This window comes from Euprymna scolopes, chromosome 26 (genome assembly GCF_053919585.1).
Source record: "Euprymna scolopes isolate OS-2025 chromosome 26, ASM5391958v1, whole genome shotgun sequence".
NCBI classification, from domain to species: domain Eukaryota; kingdom Metazoa; phylum Mollusca; class Cephalopoda; order Sepiida; family Sepiolidae; genus Euprymna; species Euprymna scolopes.
Window position 1 is genome coordinate 54,439,590 of NC_136507.1, and position 15,273 is coordinate 54,454,862.

At 33.0% G+C, this 15,273-nt stretch overlaps 2 protein-coding genes across 2 annotated transcripts in view; one reads left to right on the forward strand and one right to left on the reverse strand.

Annotated features, from left to right (window-relative positions):
* Positions 1–6,186, reverse strand: part of LOC145248060 (zinc finger CCCH domain-containing protein 15-like) — a 41,117-nt gene extending 34,931 nt beyond the window's left edge. Inside the window, exon 1 of the mRNA XM_080109821.1 lies at positions 5,994–6,186. Within this exon, the coding sequence (XP_079965947.1) occupies positions 5,994–6,065 (72 nt within the window). The 5' untranslated portion in view covers positions 6,066–6,186. The remainder of the gene's footprint in view (positions 1–5,993) is intronic.
* A 193-nt stretch (positions 6,187–6,379) lies between these two features.
* LOC145248061 (NEDD8 ultimate buster 1-like) overlaps positions 6,380–15,273 on the forward strand; it is a 65,128-nt gene continuing 56,234 nt past the window's right edge. The window contains exons 1-3 of the mRNA XM_080109822.1: positions 6,380–6,483; positions 12,854–13,072; positions 14,745–14,918. Of these exons, the coding sequence (XP_079965948.1) occupies positions 12,869–13,072; positions 14,745–14,918 (378 nt within the window). The 5' untranslated portion in view covers positions 6,380–6,483; positions 12,854–12,868. The remainder of the gene's footprint in view (positions 6,484–12,853; positions 13,073–14,744; positions 14,919–15,273) is intronic.

The window sequence follows — 15,273 nt, forward strand, 5'->3', positions numbered from 1 at the left end:
AATGTGAAAAGGCTCCATCCAAAAGCAGAATTTAGAACTGGGTGGACCACTTCGAGAAATATGGGACCGTGGAAAGCTCAACGCTGCCAGAGAGAACCGTCCAAGCCACTCGGAACGTCCCAAGAAGCGAACAGCCGAGCTGGTCGAAAGAGTGAGAGAGTCTCTCCAGCAGAGTCCGAAACACTCTGCATAAGCGAAATCAGTCCCTCGGTATGTCCCGTGAGACTTGCAGGAGAGTGCTGGTGAACGATATCAGGGCTTACCCATACAGAATACAGACGCTGCAGACCCTTACAGCCTTAGACAAGAAGCAGAGGAGGGCTATGGCAGTCAAAATCCTCAAGAAGATCACAGAGACACCAGTTTCCTTAAACTCCTTTGGACCTCAGATGAAGCCCACTTCCATCTTGATGGAAAGGCGAACTCCAAGACAAATGTCTTCTGGGGGTCCTCCTGACCCAATGAAGCAGCCACCAAGCCCCTGCACTCTCCTAAGTGCATGGTGTGGGCTGCAATCTCGGCCAGAGGCATCATCGGACCAATCTTCATCAAAGAATCTGGCGCAGCAGTGACAGGCACCAAGAAGCGGTATGTGGAGGTCCTCAAAACCTTCAAGAGTGAGCTTCAGACCATCCACCTGTCGCTCATGAGCAAGTTCTGGTTCCAGGAGGACGGAGCAAGTTCTCACACCTCAAACCTGTTCTGAGATTGGCTGAAAGAGAACTTCGGAGGCTGAGTGGTCAGTCTCAAGACTGATTTTGAGTGGGCACCCCCATAGCCCGGACCTAAGCCCCCCCAGATTTTTTTCTTTGGGGCTATCTTAAGGACAGAGTCTATGAAGGGAAACCCAGAACCATCACGAAACTCAAGGAAGCCATCAGGGAGGAGATGAGAGCCATTACCAATTCGGTCTGTAAGAACGTCATGGACAACTTCGTGCTGCGCCTCAAGAAATGCACGGAGCTAAATGAAGGCCATCTAGAACATATGCTGTAGAACGGAGAAAAAACGGCCAACAACCCTAGTGTTTTGATGTGATGTTTTGAATATAATAAACTAGTTATGACCAAAGTTTAATTTCATTTGGACAAAACACTAAGAAACGGGGCCTAATTAGAGTTGGGACCTGTTTTTGTGTGTGTGTGTGTGTATATATATATATATATACACACACAAAAAAAAAAAAAGCGCTTTTTCTTGATAATTTTTTTCTCAGTAATATAATTATTTGGGTGGTAGTGCACTTACTGATCTGCGCTATTTTTTAAATCATATTTCCAAGTTTAATTAAAGTTTTATGTTTTTTTATTCAATTGTAAGGTTAAAGTATAGAATAGTTACAAGACACCCTTCCCTTCCTATGTTAAGAATGGCTTTTTAAATAATGTTATTTCAGCATGGATCAATAAGTGCACTAGTACCATTATTTGAATTACAAAAAAAAAAAAAAAAAATTTTAAAATAATTATTTAAAAAAACTTTAAATGAAATTAAATTCATATATTACGTTATATGAAGTTTAAACAGATTTTTTTTAATAACAGATTTCCAATAATAAAAAAAATATCCATATAAGAGAATATAAGACTATTGAGATAATAAAATTGTAAATCCAAAATCGGCCTAAAAAATTCGTTTTGATTTTATTATTTAAATTGATAGCGGATGATCCTTATGTTTTGCGCCTTTTTTTTTTTTTTTAAAAAGTACGGAGGCCTGTAAGCAACATTATCTTTAGATACATAAATGTCAACAGAAGACGTTAAAATTAATTTAATTAACTATCATCTGTGTAGTTCGTTAATAAAAATCTATTTGTTTTACAAAAGGTAAGACTTATATTGTTTTTTATCCATAGTAACAAAAAAAAAACGTTACTTCCATTAACCATTATAACACGAATCCATATACATTGACACAAGCACATGAAATGATCATGTTGCTGTAAATGTGTACAACACTGACGTTTTACATACCGCCATGGAGATACCTAACGATCCACCATACTATATTCTATAATTATTTGTTTCCGCTAAGTTTTTCAACGTGTTTTTTTTTTTTTGCTTTTTGCAGAAGTACAAAACAATCAACTATTTACTGTAAAGAATAATAATTAAGGTAAATGTGCACTGGTTTTCCAACCTGCAAAGGATGTTTATTCCGAAAGTCGTTCTTAACATGGGGAGGTTGGGGAGTGTTTATTCCGAAAGGCATTTTCTAGGTACGGGCAAAAATAGGGAGACCTAGTTTTGAAAGCCGATTTATCAATTTTTTTGTAGGTTTCCGACTACTTTTTGATTGTATTTGAAAGATTAAAGACTAAAGTTCATTTCCTAAAGGAAAAAAATATTTGTACACATGAAAAAAAAAAGTTATGAAAAATGTTTTCACGGAGAGCTAACCAATTTAGCTAAATTTTGAAGTTAAATAAATTCATTGTAAAAATCCTTTAAAAAGATAAATATTAGTTTTCTGGATCTATTTCAAAGATAATTAGTAAAGTCTTAAGATATTGAATTAAAAAAAAGAAAACCACCTTGTTTGTGCAAAAAAAAAAAAAAAAAAAATTAATTAGCCCTCAAAAAGCAAGTAATTTACCGTTCGCCAAAAACGCAACAAACTAAGAAAACAAACACAATTATAAGGAGACCCAAAATTTCGGCCAATCAAAACGCTGTTTCAAAAATGAAGCCATGATAGTAAAAGCAGGTAGGGGTGTCAGATTTCTTCCTTTCTTTTTTTTTCCAGACGTGCATCTATACATTTCTATTCTGAACGTTTGCATCAATTTTTATCATTTTTTAATTTAATTATTTTTTTTTATGTTCCTGTTTTTAAATTAATTTTCTTTTTAATTATTGTTCAAGATTATATAAAAATTATGTTACGCCGATAGTTTCACATTCTTGCAAGCAAGGAAATTAAAATCTTGCATATAAAAATTATGCGAAATCTGTAATTAAAAAAAAAAGTAGAAATACTTTTGCTATTATAATTTTTTTGTGTGAAAATATTAAATAAACAATACTTAATTCAATGGTAATATCGGTAGTTCGAGAAATTCATTTTTCTTCGAGTTATATCGAATTCATTAATACGGACTTTAGGGGCTTTTTTTGTAATGTTCCTGTAAAAATTATATTTTTTTTATTGTTACAAATTACGATGGTTTATTTATATATAAACAAAGCAAAAATAAATTCTTGCGTTTTTATATTTATTACTGAAAATTATAACTTTAGTAAAGGTATTTTTTGTTTAAACAAATATATTTCCACTAAGATTTAAATAAAAATAATTAGTTCATTATATTCTGCAATCATTATTTGATAAATACTGAAAATTTCATTAAAATTGGTTAATTTCCTGATTTTTGGTGATTTTTTAAGTAAAAGGAAAAGTCAAAATGTTTATACATTTTGAGCATCGGCATTCATTTTGCCCGTACCTAGCATTTTCTTATTTTCAACTTTCCTATGTTAAGAACGACTTTCAGAATAAACACACTTTGCAGGTTGGACAACCAAACCAGTGCAGCACTGCAGCACGTGCACATAGACCATAATTAACAAGGATGATTGTTTGCCAAATTATTTTGCCACCTCTAAATCCACCAATTTCTTTTAAAAAGGTTGACCCTGCCACCACCACGACCACGTGGGAAATAAAAGTACACACATGACGTGGGGGTACTTTTATTTCTAAGTTTGTGTGTAAAGAAAGTATTAAAAAAAACAAAAAAAACTAACAGAGACCGATCGACTATTTAGAGGAATCTAAAAAAATTGATGTTCACTGTTTTTATTTTAATTATACAGACAGCCCCCACCTCTACAAAAAGTCAAAGAATAATACGAAACTCGTCATATTCAGCAACAATAAAATTTTACCAAAATTTTGTATAAGATTAAATGGTATTTGGGTTTGTATTACTCTACACATAGATTCGAAAAAGTTGTCAAAAAACAAATACATGTTATCAAAGGCAAGATAAATTACTTTTCTACCTAACTGGATATAATTTTCGTGATTTTATTCAATTCAACATGTTTATTCAGCTCGAAAAACATACAGTGTTTACCGATATATGGAAAATTCAAAATGGCGGCCGACTCTCTCTTTAACACGGTAAGTTCGGAAAAAGGTGTAATAAATAATAAACTAGACAAAATACTGTTAGAAATTCGCTCAATATATGTTACCGTGACATAACTTGACATATATTCGGTGGTTTTTTAATAGTATTTTGTCTAGTTTATTATTTATAACACCTTTTCCCGAACTTACCGTGTTAAAGAGAGAGTCGGCCGCCATTTTGAATTTTACAATATTACGACTTGCCCCAGCGTAGTATAAACACCATGTTAAGAACGGTTTTCGGAATACCCCCTCATGTTAAGAACGGCTTTCGAGGTTGGGGGTGTATTTATTTCGAAAGCCGTTCTGAACATGGGGAGATTGGGGTGTTTATAATACGCTGGGGACGTCGTAAAAATTTACCGATTAAATCTATACGAAATAAAGATACCATATATTTGAAAATTTGAAAACAAATAATCACACGCACAAAGAATGACGTGGATCAATTTTCGATTGTGTACGTTTTCAGCGCCCGCATTTTTTTTTTTTTTTTTTTTTTTTTTACAAATGATACGATTATTCAATTAGTATTTTGAATTATATGGAAATTTAAAAATGTGACAGTAAAAATATTCATGCAAGATTTAGTTAAAAAAATGTTTTTATATATATATATATATATATATATATATATATATGAGAAAAAAAAAGTTTAATTTTGCTTCTTTTTGTTAAAGTATATTTTATCTGCCTCCCACTGTAAAGTTAAGACAAGAGAACAGTTTAATTCCGTTCCCTCCAAAAGGAGGGGTGTACTTTGGATGGATCCAAAATTAGCCATGATTGTGAACTCGTCAGCATTCCCCGGTGCGGGCCGGAGGCGTGCACAGTCTGTACTGCACAGACGACAGACATTATTAAACCAATCCATCTTCTCGAAGGAGGGGGTAATGTTTGGGAGGATAACTCGAAACTGAAGAGAAAAGTCACGTTCTGATAATACCGAGGGTTTGTGCCAGGTAATTTACAGTTTTTAATTTGGATCTATAGATTCCCCCCCCACTCCGTATCTGTTTATTCACATTTAGAGTTTAATTTTTACTCATCGTTGATTTTTTTTTTTTTTTATATTAAAGTTATGTATGAAAAAGTCTTTTTTGGCATTTGTGTACAGTTTCACTTTAAGAGAGTTCCGTTTGCGGCAAGGAAACGTGAACAAATCACCATTCCCCATATTAAGAATAGCTTTCTAAATGTTTCAGGGGATGTTAAGTACCTTACTTTTTTTTTCAGTGAACTCCAATTTTAATTAGATCGATATTATTTACTTCTAATATATATGAAAATTAGCACAAAGAAAAAGTAAACCCATTCACAGTTAATTAAAAACAAAAGTATTTCGGTGTTGGAATGTAATTTGTAAAAAAAAAAAAAAAAAAAAAGTAATAAAAAATATCAGGTCATTTTAAGTTTAAAAGACGAAACAAGAGAAAACAAAACTTAAATTTCTTCAAGAATACTGAGACTTAAATTTTATTAAAAGTGTAACCATAAAACGTCCAAGTGTCGTAAGTAATTTTTTAAATTTAATTTTAAGTAAACAAAAAGAAACATTTAAAACTGTCCTCAGTATGGAGAGAGACAGAGAGAAAAAAAACCAAAAAAACTAAAGACACATTATGGTTTGAAAGAGACGAAAGGACTCAGAATTAACAAGTAGAAGTAAGAACGACTTACAAATAATAACACCAGAAAACAACAATTATTAAAACTAAAGAAATAATTATTTTTACAATTAAAAGATAAGACGAAACCTAAGAAAATAGAGAGGAAAGACGAACATGTTGCGTAATTTGTATTACGATAGACATTTTAACTTTTGACAATAGCGATTTTCCGATTAAATGTCTCACCTCGATTATTTTTTCCTTTTTTTTAACCTCTGCCTTTTTGCTAGGCTCATTTTTCTTGGCTTTTGGAGGCATATTTGGAGTCCTCTTTAGCCTTCTTTTCAGAAAAAAAAATGACTAAAAAAATATCAGTGTAAAACCGCCAGAGTGAACTTTCCTTTCCAAATGATAAACAATTTCTTAGCCACAGTTTGGAATCTTGAAAAAAAAAAAACCAAACAAACACACGTAATAAATATTTATTACAATTTAAAAAATAATAAATAGATTTAACTAAATAAATATTGTCAGTTTAGAATACCAAAATAGTAATATTGGTATTCATTTATTACGTTTATTATTCCAATAAGCATTTTGTATCGAAAATAAACAAATGTGAATATTTTGTTGCTAGCTTTAAATGGCTGTGTTGAACCAAGTTTTGATCCAGTCATAAATGGACAAGACATGTGTTTACCCTTACCAAAATAGTGTCTAATTTAGTTTTAAGAGGGTATGTATGAACATAAGAAAATGTAAACAACTAATTAAATCCAGATAATGTATTTGTTAAATAGATTTTTCCTCTTTGATTGTTTTTTTTTTCTCTCCATCTAAATACGTTTGTTACTTTTTATGATGAGGAAACAAAATGTTTTGGTTGACAGCAGAAAAAAAAAAATTGTTATTGTTACCGACAAAGGAAATAAATACTTATTTACTTTAATGTATGTATGCAGATCTTGCTGAAATAATAACGTTATTCTATTTTATTCTTTACACGGGAAGGGCGTTTTGGGTGCTAGTGCAGAGAGTGATCCGTGCTATTTTTTAAATTGTATTTCCAAGTTTAATTAAAGTTTTTTTTTTTTTTTATTATTCAATTGTAAGGTTGAAGTATAGAATAGGTACAAAACACCCTCCCCTCCCCATGTTAAGAATGGCTTTTTAAATAACGTTATTATTTACGTCCGGATCACTCTCTTCTGCACTAGTACCGCGTTTTGTAACTATCTTGTACTTCTACCTAACAATTTAATTTAAAAAAAAAAAAAAAAAGATACCATAAAATTGAATTTATCTTGAAAATCCTATCTAAAAAAATAGCACGGTCCATAAACTGCAGAAATGTGTAACTTTAATATAAAATTAATTCAATACATAAAAAATTTAATATAAAATTAATTCAATATATAAAGAATTTCGATTTAGTCGATTTTTTTTTATTTTACGAATGCTTTTCTGTTATTAGATTTTTAGAGAAAAATTAGTTTCATTTTATTTTTCCTTTCTTTTTAATTTTTTTGTTTTACGTGAGTCATTGCGGTGATCAAACCTAATAGCAGCCAATATTGCCTTTGTTAAATCCACTAAGGATTCAGAGCACCTGAAAAGTAACCATACAAAATGAAACACGGGTTCTTGAAACATGCCCCCCCCCCAAAAAAAACCCCGCTTACCTATTTTATTTTGTAAATAATTTTCTGAGAAAAATTAGGTTAGATTCATAGATTAACTTTCCAAAAATGAAATTCTACTTTTAGGCGATTACGCGTGGAGAACACTTTAACACTGACCATTTTAAATTAAGAAAAACTGATCCACATTGTAATTTCTAAAATAATTTTTGTTTCTTTACACCAGATTTTTCCGTGTATTCAAATATAATCGCCTAGGGGTGGGGGTATCTATCAGAGTATTAATCTACGCTACTACCCAAATTAGTTTCATTTTATTTTTTCTTGTTAGTTTGAGTATGTCTGCCAATGGTAAAATCGACACTTGTTCATTTACCATCTCCTCTTGTTTTCATTTTTTTTTTTTTTTTTACTAGAGATTTCCGTTTGTTTTAAAAAATAGTTGTAGTACTGAGTACCAAGTACTCTTGCAGAATTTGACCCTGATCCTCAGTTATGGTTTGGTTCGGGTTCGACCGGCAGTCACCGGACTAAGCCGAGCAAAGTAACAGACGCAAACGAATTACAAAACAAACAAACCGGAAAAAAAAGAAATATAATAAATAAAAAATAACAAAAACCTACTGTAAATTTACTGAATATATAGTTTTGGTTATTTACCAGAGAAGCCAACAAACAATTATACGAAAAATAAATATATACAAGAAATAAATGTTACCGTAGCCAATTAAATCTAATTTTACACTTACCTGGCTCAATTGAGTGCAACTTAAAGAAATAGGTCCCGCAGACGAGCCTCGTTCTTAAATTTGGAAAATTGAGGCTAAAAACCGGTAAAGCTACCGAAAAGTAACTCATTTGAACGAAGATGGATATAAACAATCATTTTAAAATTAATTTCTTAAATTTCAAAACAAGATGTAAACATATATAAACAATATATTTTACAAAATAATTTCTTAATTTTCAATAAAAATTGATTGTAAACATAAACAATTTTTTTGTATATAATTATTGAAAATAGTGCAACGTGTTTACATACCTGATTCTTTGGGATAATAGAGGCGCTTCAACTCTCCCCCTTCCAAAAAAGACAACAAACTGAAAAAGCTTGCTTTTTTTTTTTTTAAAGTTTGAAACACAAGTAGTGCCTAGTTGTTAACTTAGAACAACAAGGGCGCATGGTGGAAATTCTTCAGGGTTTAAATGTATTGTATTCTTAGTGGCACACAATATGGTTTCTGTCCTGCTCGATCTACAGCAGATGTGCTTACAGATGTACTTTCTCATAGAATTAGCGAATCTCTCGACAGAGGCAACCTTTCTAGGGCAATTGCTCTTGATATCTCGAAGACCTTTGATAGGGTATGGCATAAAGGTTTACTTCACAAGATCTCCAGCTATGGTATAGCTGGAAATGTCTTCTCAATTATTAAATCATTTCTTTCTGATAGGTTCATTGATGGGCAAAAATCAGAAGCTCACAGTATTAATACTGGAGCCCCTCAGGGGTCCATCCTGGACCCAACTCTCTTCCTGATCTAGATTGATCTTCCAAATCACATCCTTACATCATTCGTAGACATTTATTCTGATGACACTACCATCTATGGTATCACATCTAAGACCGTAAACGACCAAGTTTGTTCCGATTCTCTCTCCTCTGATCTTGAGCACGTGGTACAATGGAGAAAGAAGTGGCTGGTTACTTTTAATGCATCTAAAACCAAGCTTTTATCTTTACTTCATCAATGCTCTGATCCCCATATGGCATCAATTGAAATGAATGGTTTTTGTCTTGGGAAGGCCTCATGTTTTGACAAGCTTCTGGGCTTGACCTTTACTCCTGATCTGAAATGGAACACACATCAAATCTGTTGCCAAGGCCGCTGGAAAAATGGTGAGATCCTTCTATCGATCCAGTAGATATCTCACTGCTGATACAATTCTCTACCTATATAAGAGCCAGGTACGTCTAAGGATGGAGTACTGGCAGGAGCTGCTAGAAAGGACTTGTCCTGCCTTGATAGAGTTCAAAATAGACTTCGTAGCCTCGTAGATGTTCTTTTCTCTTCCGTGCAACCTCTATCTCACAGAAGAGATGTTGCGAGTTTGTCTCTGCTTTATTGTTATTTTCATGGCAAGTGCTCGACTGAGCTTCAATCTATGGTCCCCCTCGTCAAACTTTCACAAGAAATACTCGTCTAGCTGAAAACACTATCAATAATTCCCCTCCCCCACTCTTTATCTGTGCCTAAACCTAAACGTAGAATCCATGAGCAAAGCTTCTTTCTTAGAACTGCACGCTTATGGAATTGTCTTCTGTTTTCCTGCTTTCCAGATGACTACAATATGGTTGTCTTCAAGTCTAACGTAAACAAGTTCTTGATGAGCCATTCCATATAAGTTAACAAATTTACCGAATTTCCATTACTAACGATTACTATATTGTCCAATTGACTACTATACACTCTTAACCCTTATCATCGAGTGGCCTCTTGGCATTGATAAGTGGTGATGCCTATGTAAAAAGAGATGCTTTTATTGAGGTCGAAAAACGTTTTTCAGCCGCCATATTTCTTCCTATTTACTTGCTTCCAGACAAGGGCAGAGTTAGACATAAGGTCAGCTTTTAATGTGGAGAAATCCAGCTTCACAAAACGGGGAACTAAAATAAAAATTGCCTTAGTCTAGAAGAATTTCTCCTCCACTGACTGAGGACAGAAAAGATGAAGTGTAGCGTAAGAACACTTTGCTCCTAGCTGAACAACACGAGCATTTATTGGTGAAATTTACAATATAAAACAAGTTAAGCTAAAAATGAAAAAAAAATAACATTTCAAAGAATTAAAGAAAGAAAAAGTTCAAAGACATTTTGAACATTTATTTCTATAAACATAAAGAAAAAGTGGAACATAACGAACAATTCATTCAAAGGATTAATAATGGTAGAAGCACCAGTGTCACATGTCATGTAACCTAACTGTTCAGATTTTTCACAACAAGGCTCATCTGCGGGACCTACTTCTGTAAGTTGCACCCTCATTGTTTTGGTTTTCAAGTAGTCTTTATTGCTCTTTATTTAATCAAAAAATTTCAGTTATTCCGAGTAGATTTGGGAGAAAAAGAAAAAAAAAAATGGCGGCATCTTCTTTGGAAGAGGGAAGCCTCGTTTTGAATTCAAGGTTTGCGGGTACTTTGAATTTTTTTGGTATTTTTTTTTATGAGAGTAAAAGCAATATAAACGCCCCAACCTCCCCATGTTAAGAACAGCTTTCAGAATAAACACCCCCAACTTCCCCATGTTAAGAACGGCTTTAGGAATATACACCCCCAACTTCCCCATGTTAAGAACGGCTTTAGGAATATGCACCCCCAACCTCGAAAGCTGTTCTTAACATGGGGAGATTGGGATGCTTATACTACGCTGGGTACTTTCATAAAAAATACCAAAAAAAATTCAAAACAAGGCTTCCTTCTTCCAAAGAAGATGCCGGCATTTTTTTTTTTCAAATCCGCTTGGGAAAACTGGATTTTTTAGATTAAATAAAGACTACTTTAAAACCAAAACAAATGAGTCAGGTAGGTAGAAAATTATCTTTTATTGGATATGCCAACATTTATTTCTTGTATATATATATTTTTTCTATAGTTGTTTGATAGCTTCTCTGCTAAATACCCCCAATTTTTTTTTTGTCAACAAATGTTAAAAAATAAACAGAAAAATTTCCCCCATCACGCAAAAAAATTAAAAATTACATTTTTTATACAAAATATACATATACATTAAATATATATTAAAAAATCAATCTGTCGACTCGATCTTAACAAGTACTATTTTTTGGAAATGGATGTTTCTGTATGACTCCTATTTACAATACCTCCCCATGGCACAGAGTTAGACACCAGGGTCATTTTTTAATGTGGAGAAAAGGAACAAAAAATAAAAATTGTCTCAGTCGTGAAGGATTTCTCCTCCACTAACAGAGAACAAGAGATTGAAGTGTAGCATCTGAAGAACAGATATTACACTTTGATCTTAACCCAAAAGCCAAGATGGTTTTGTGTTTTGTTTCATACTTAGTGGCTTCCATTCCGTATTTGCATCAAATGTATCTGTTTCTGACATTTTTCTTTCGTTAGAGATTGCCGAATCCGGTCCATATATTAGATTAAATTAAAGTAATCACCCACTTTCGAATATGTCGATAAAGATTTCTCTCTTTTATTTGTTTATTTCTTTTTCAAGCCAATATTTAAAAGTAGGGGATCCCTTTTCTATATCCATTTGATGTACAGCGATCACTCAGTTCTTGACCATCATCATTTTTGGGGGTAAAACCGCAATTTAGTGGCCTGAATATAATGCAATAAAAATTTGTATATAGGTGATATTGTTTTATCTTGATTTTGTTAGATGTGTAAATAAGGAAACATTTTGAGTTAAAATCAAGTCAGTATTACATTTGTAATCTTAAGAACAACATGCTTGAAATGTATACATATGTTGAAATAATCATTAGAAAAAAACAATGGAGTTGTCATATAAACAGACGTTAGAGAAGAAATTATGATTATTTCAGCATTTCATATGGACCTGATTCGGCAATCTCTAACGAAACAAAACACATTTCAAGGATGTTTTTAAGCCTACAAGCGTAATGCTAAATTGATTTTAACTCAAAATGATTTCACATTTACTAATATTTAACAAATGCAACAAAATAAAACTATTGCTTGTTCACAATTTTTAATTGCGCTAAAAAATTAGTTACTTTTATTCACAACATATTCAAGGCATATTGCCACTTGAACGTAAGAGGCTACTATTTGTGACTATGTTTGCAGGGGTACTAAATAGGAGTTGAGAAACAAGACGTCTTTACACATTACATTAAAATTTATGCATATTTGTACAATCAGGGAAGGAGGAAATATAGAGGAAATCCTAAAGTCTAGCAGTTTTAAGGTTGAAACTATTAAACTTTCCTGCATCTGGGGACTTCTACAGTGAAGAGGTGGAATTTTGCTGCTTGTTGGATTTGCTGAGGGTATTTACATCAAGAGGGCATAAGTGCTACGAGTTCATCAGAGCACATTCCATTGAAGTATTTGTAAGACAGACACAAGATGCAACATTCCTGTGATGATACAGGGGTTGTAGTTTGATTAATAGTGTAGTACCTTTTAGACTTGAGACTTTTTTTTTTATCCTGTCTAAGAGTGAGAGACTAGTGGCAGATGCACCAGCTTAGATGTGGCAGCATAAAGATCTATTGGAATGTCTGATATCATCATATGAAGAAAAAAATAAAATGATGGTTTTTCATAGAAGGTGGATTACTCCCTTCCCCCCTTTTTTTTTTTTTTTTTTTGTCTGGTGTAAATCAACAGACAACTTTTGATATTTTATTTTTTCATCACATTTTATAACAATTTAAAAAAATGTTTCTCTTTTCGTTTCAGTTAAAACAGCAAAAAATGGCTGCAAAACCCTCAACGAGTCGTCAAAATGAAAGTTCCGAAATGGATGTCCAGAGGGATGTTGCAGATTCTTCAGAAAACTTATCTCTTCAAAGGAATCCTCAGCTGATCTTGCTAAAACATACCTTGAATGCAGACAAAGTTCAGCTGTGGAATCCACCGTATACTTTGGAGAACGGTGAACGAGGAGAGATACCACAGGTAAAAACAATCTTCTCTTCAGTGGCTGATAATGATTAAATGTCAGCAGTACTACTTGGTGTTGCCTGGACAACAAATTCAAAATCAAATATAAAGTGTACAAGACCACAACAATCCTGCACATTTTTATTTATTTAGCATAAATCATGAAATAAACAAAAATAAACTTAAGATCTATAATTTCTTATTGCTATTGGGATGAGCATAATAGTACAGAGGTACCATACTACTGATCAATTTCAAGTGATATGGTGGTCAGGTTTCAAATCTCAGTTTACACTGAGGAGCTGTGATACAGCAAAACAGCGATCTGCAGATGATACATATGAGCACTTTATAAATATATTTTCACTTGACACATTTAAGAGATTAAGCCAAGCCCACTATTTGTTTGTTAACAAACTGATAGTTTGAGTACTGTGCGACGGACAAATGTCAATTTAATAGACATTTGCGGAGAAATATTTACGAGCAATGATTTGTGGTCAGATAGTTAGAGCTGCTGACTGTCAACTCGACTGTTGTAGGTTCGATCCACAGCAGGGAAAAGGCGTATGTCTAGCCGCACTGATGAGTTGTGATACAACGAAACAGTACTGTATGTGGATGAGTACATTGTAAATATATTTTCACCCGACATGTATTTAAACGATTAAGCAAAGCCGACTATTTTTTTTGTAAACAAACTGATAGTTTGAGCACTGTACAACAGGCAAATGTTAATTTAATAGACATTTGAGGAGAACACGACGGTTGTAGGTTCAATCCACAGCTGCGAAAAGGTGTATATCTAGCCACACTGATGAGTTGTGATGCAATGAAACAGTACTGTATGTGGATGACTATATATATATATATGTATCACTCTATAATTTTCTCCACTTATACAAACGTTATTGGCTACATATCTGCATACATGTTTCAGCTGTGCTTTCTGTTAAACTCCAGCATCATCAGGCTCGTAGTCTCAACTCCAACCAGCTGTTTAAGAACAATTCACACCTATATTTTATAGGCTGAATCACCATGTATAAATCAATTAGATACTGCCAGAATAGCATAGGATTTTTCCTCCACCTTTTTTCACCCATATTTTTCCTCATAAAAGAAAAATGGGGAAAAAAACTTGTTTATTAGCGTTTGAAATCATTTAGATCTTATAATGCTTGTTTGATTTCTTTTCTGGTATATCAGTCCTTTTTGAGTTATTTAATGCAGAATCTGATCATTTTGGTAAAAGTTTTTATGCTTCACGTTCTTTATGTTTTCAATTATTTATTCATGGTATCTTGTTTGCTTGTTTTGTAGACGAAATGTGTTTTTGACTTTGCAGAACATGATTGAGTTTTACAAAGAGAAAGGAAAAATCAATAACATCAATGTTTTATGCATTTTAGGCCTGAAGCCAATATCTTCAAACAGTCTAATCTTGTAGCCCTCAAAATGCTTGTTTGAATTAAGTCATAAAATTATGATTATTCAATAAATTATATTCATCATTAATTTTATTCTTAAACAAATCTAAATTGATTGTTTACTTTGGAAAAGTTCCTTTAAAAATATGGATGGATTATATTTTTCTTTTTTATTATTTCATGGATCAAGATAATCTATTTGATTGCATTCGTTTTAAATATTTGCTTTGTTTTTGTGCCCTCTTTCTGTTACCTAGGAGTTGCTTTCAAAATATGCGTCTGTTGTGAAGACTTCCAGTGAAAAAGTGCTGGAAATGATGGACATTCTACGCCGGAATGCTGTCAAAAAGTTGGCCGCACGGGGAAAATTCAAAGAAAAAGGAATTGCCACATTAAAGCTCCGAGTCTGTGCTCCCAACAGGGAATCTTTGGTAAGATATTCAGAAAAGTCTTTTGGAAAAGACTTTTATTCTTATCCAAAAACAGAATATGTAAAAGAGTTTAAGTTAAGAAATGGAATGAAGTTCGAGAAGATATGTCAGCAGTTACTTGTTCTTTTCTGGTGAGACTTAATGTAGAGATGAACCTTTCTTACTACTCCTCACTTTTTCTTTTAATAAATCCCTTTTTCCTACTCCTTCATATCACTCCTTTTCCTTCTCCCTCAATTTTCTTTCTTCTCCTCCTTATTTCTTTTTTCTTCCTCTTCCTCCTTTTTACCCCCTTTCCATTTCTCCTCCTACTTTTCCTTCATCCCTTTCTATTTCTTTATTCCATTTCTATTAT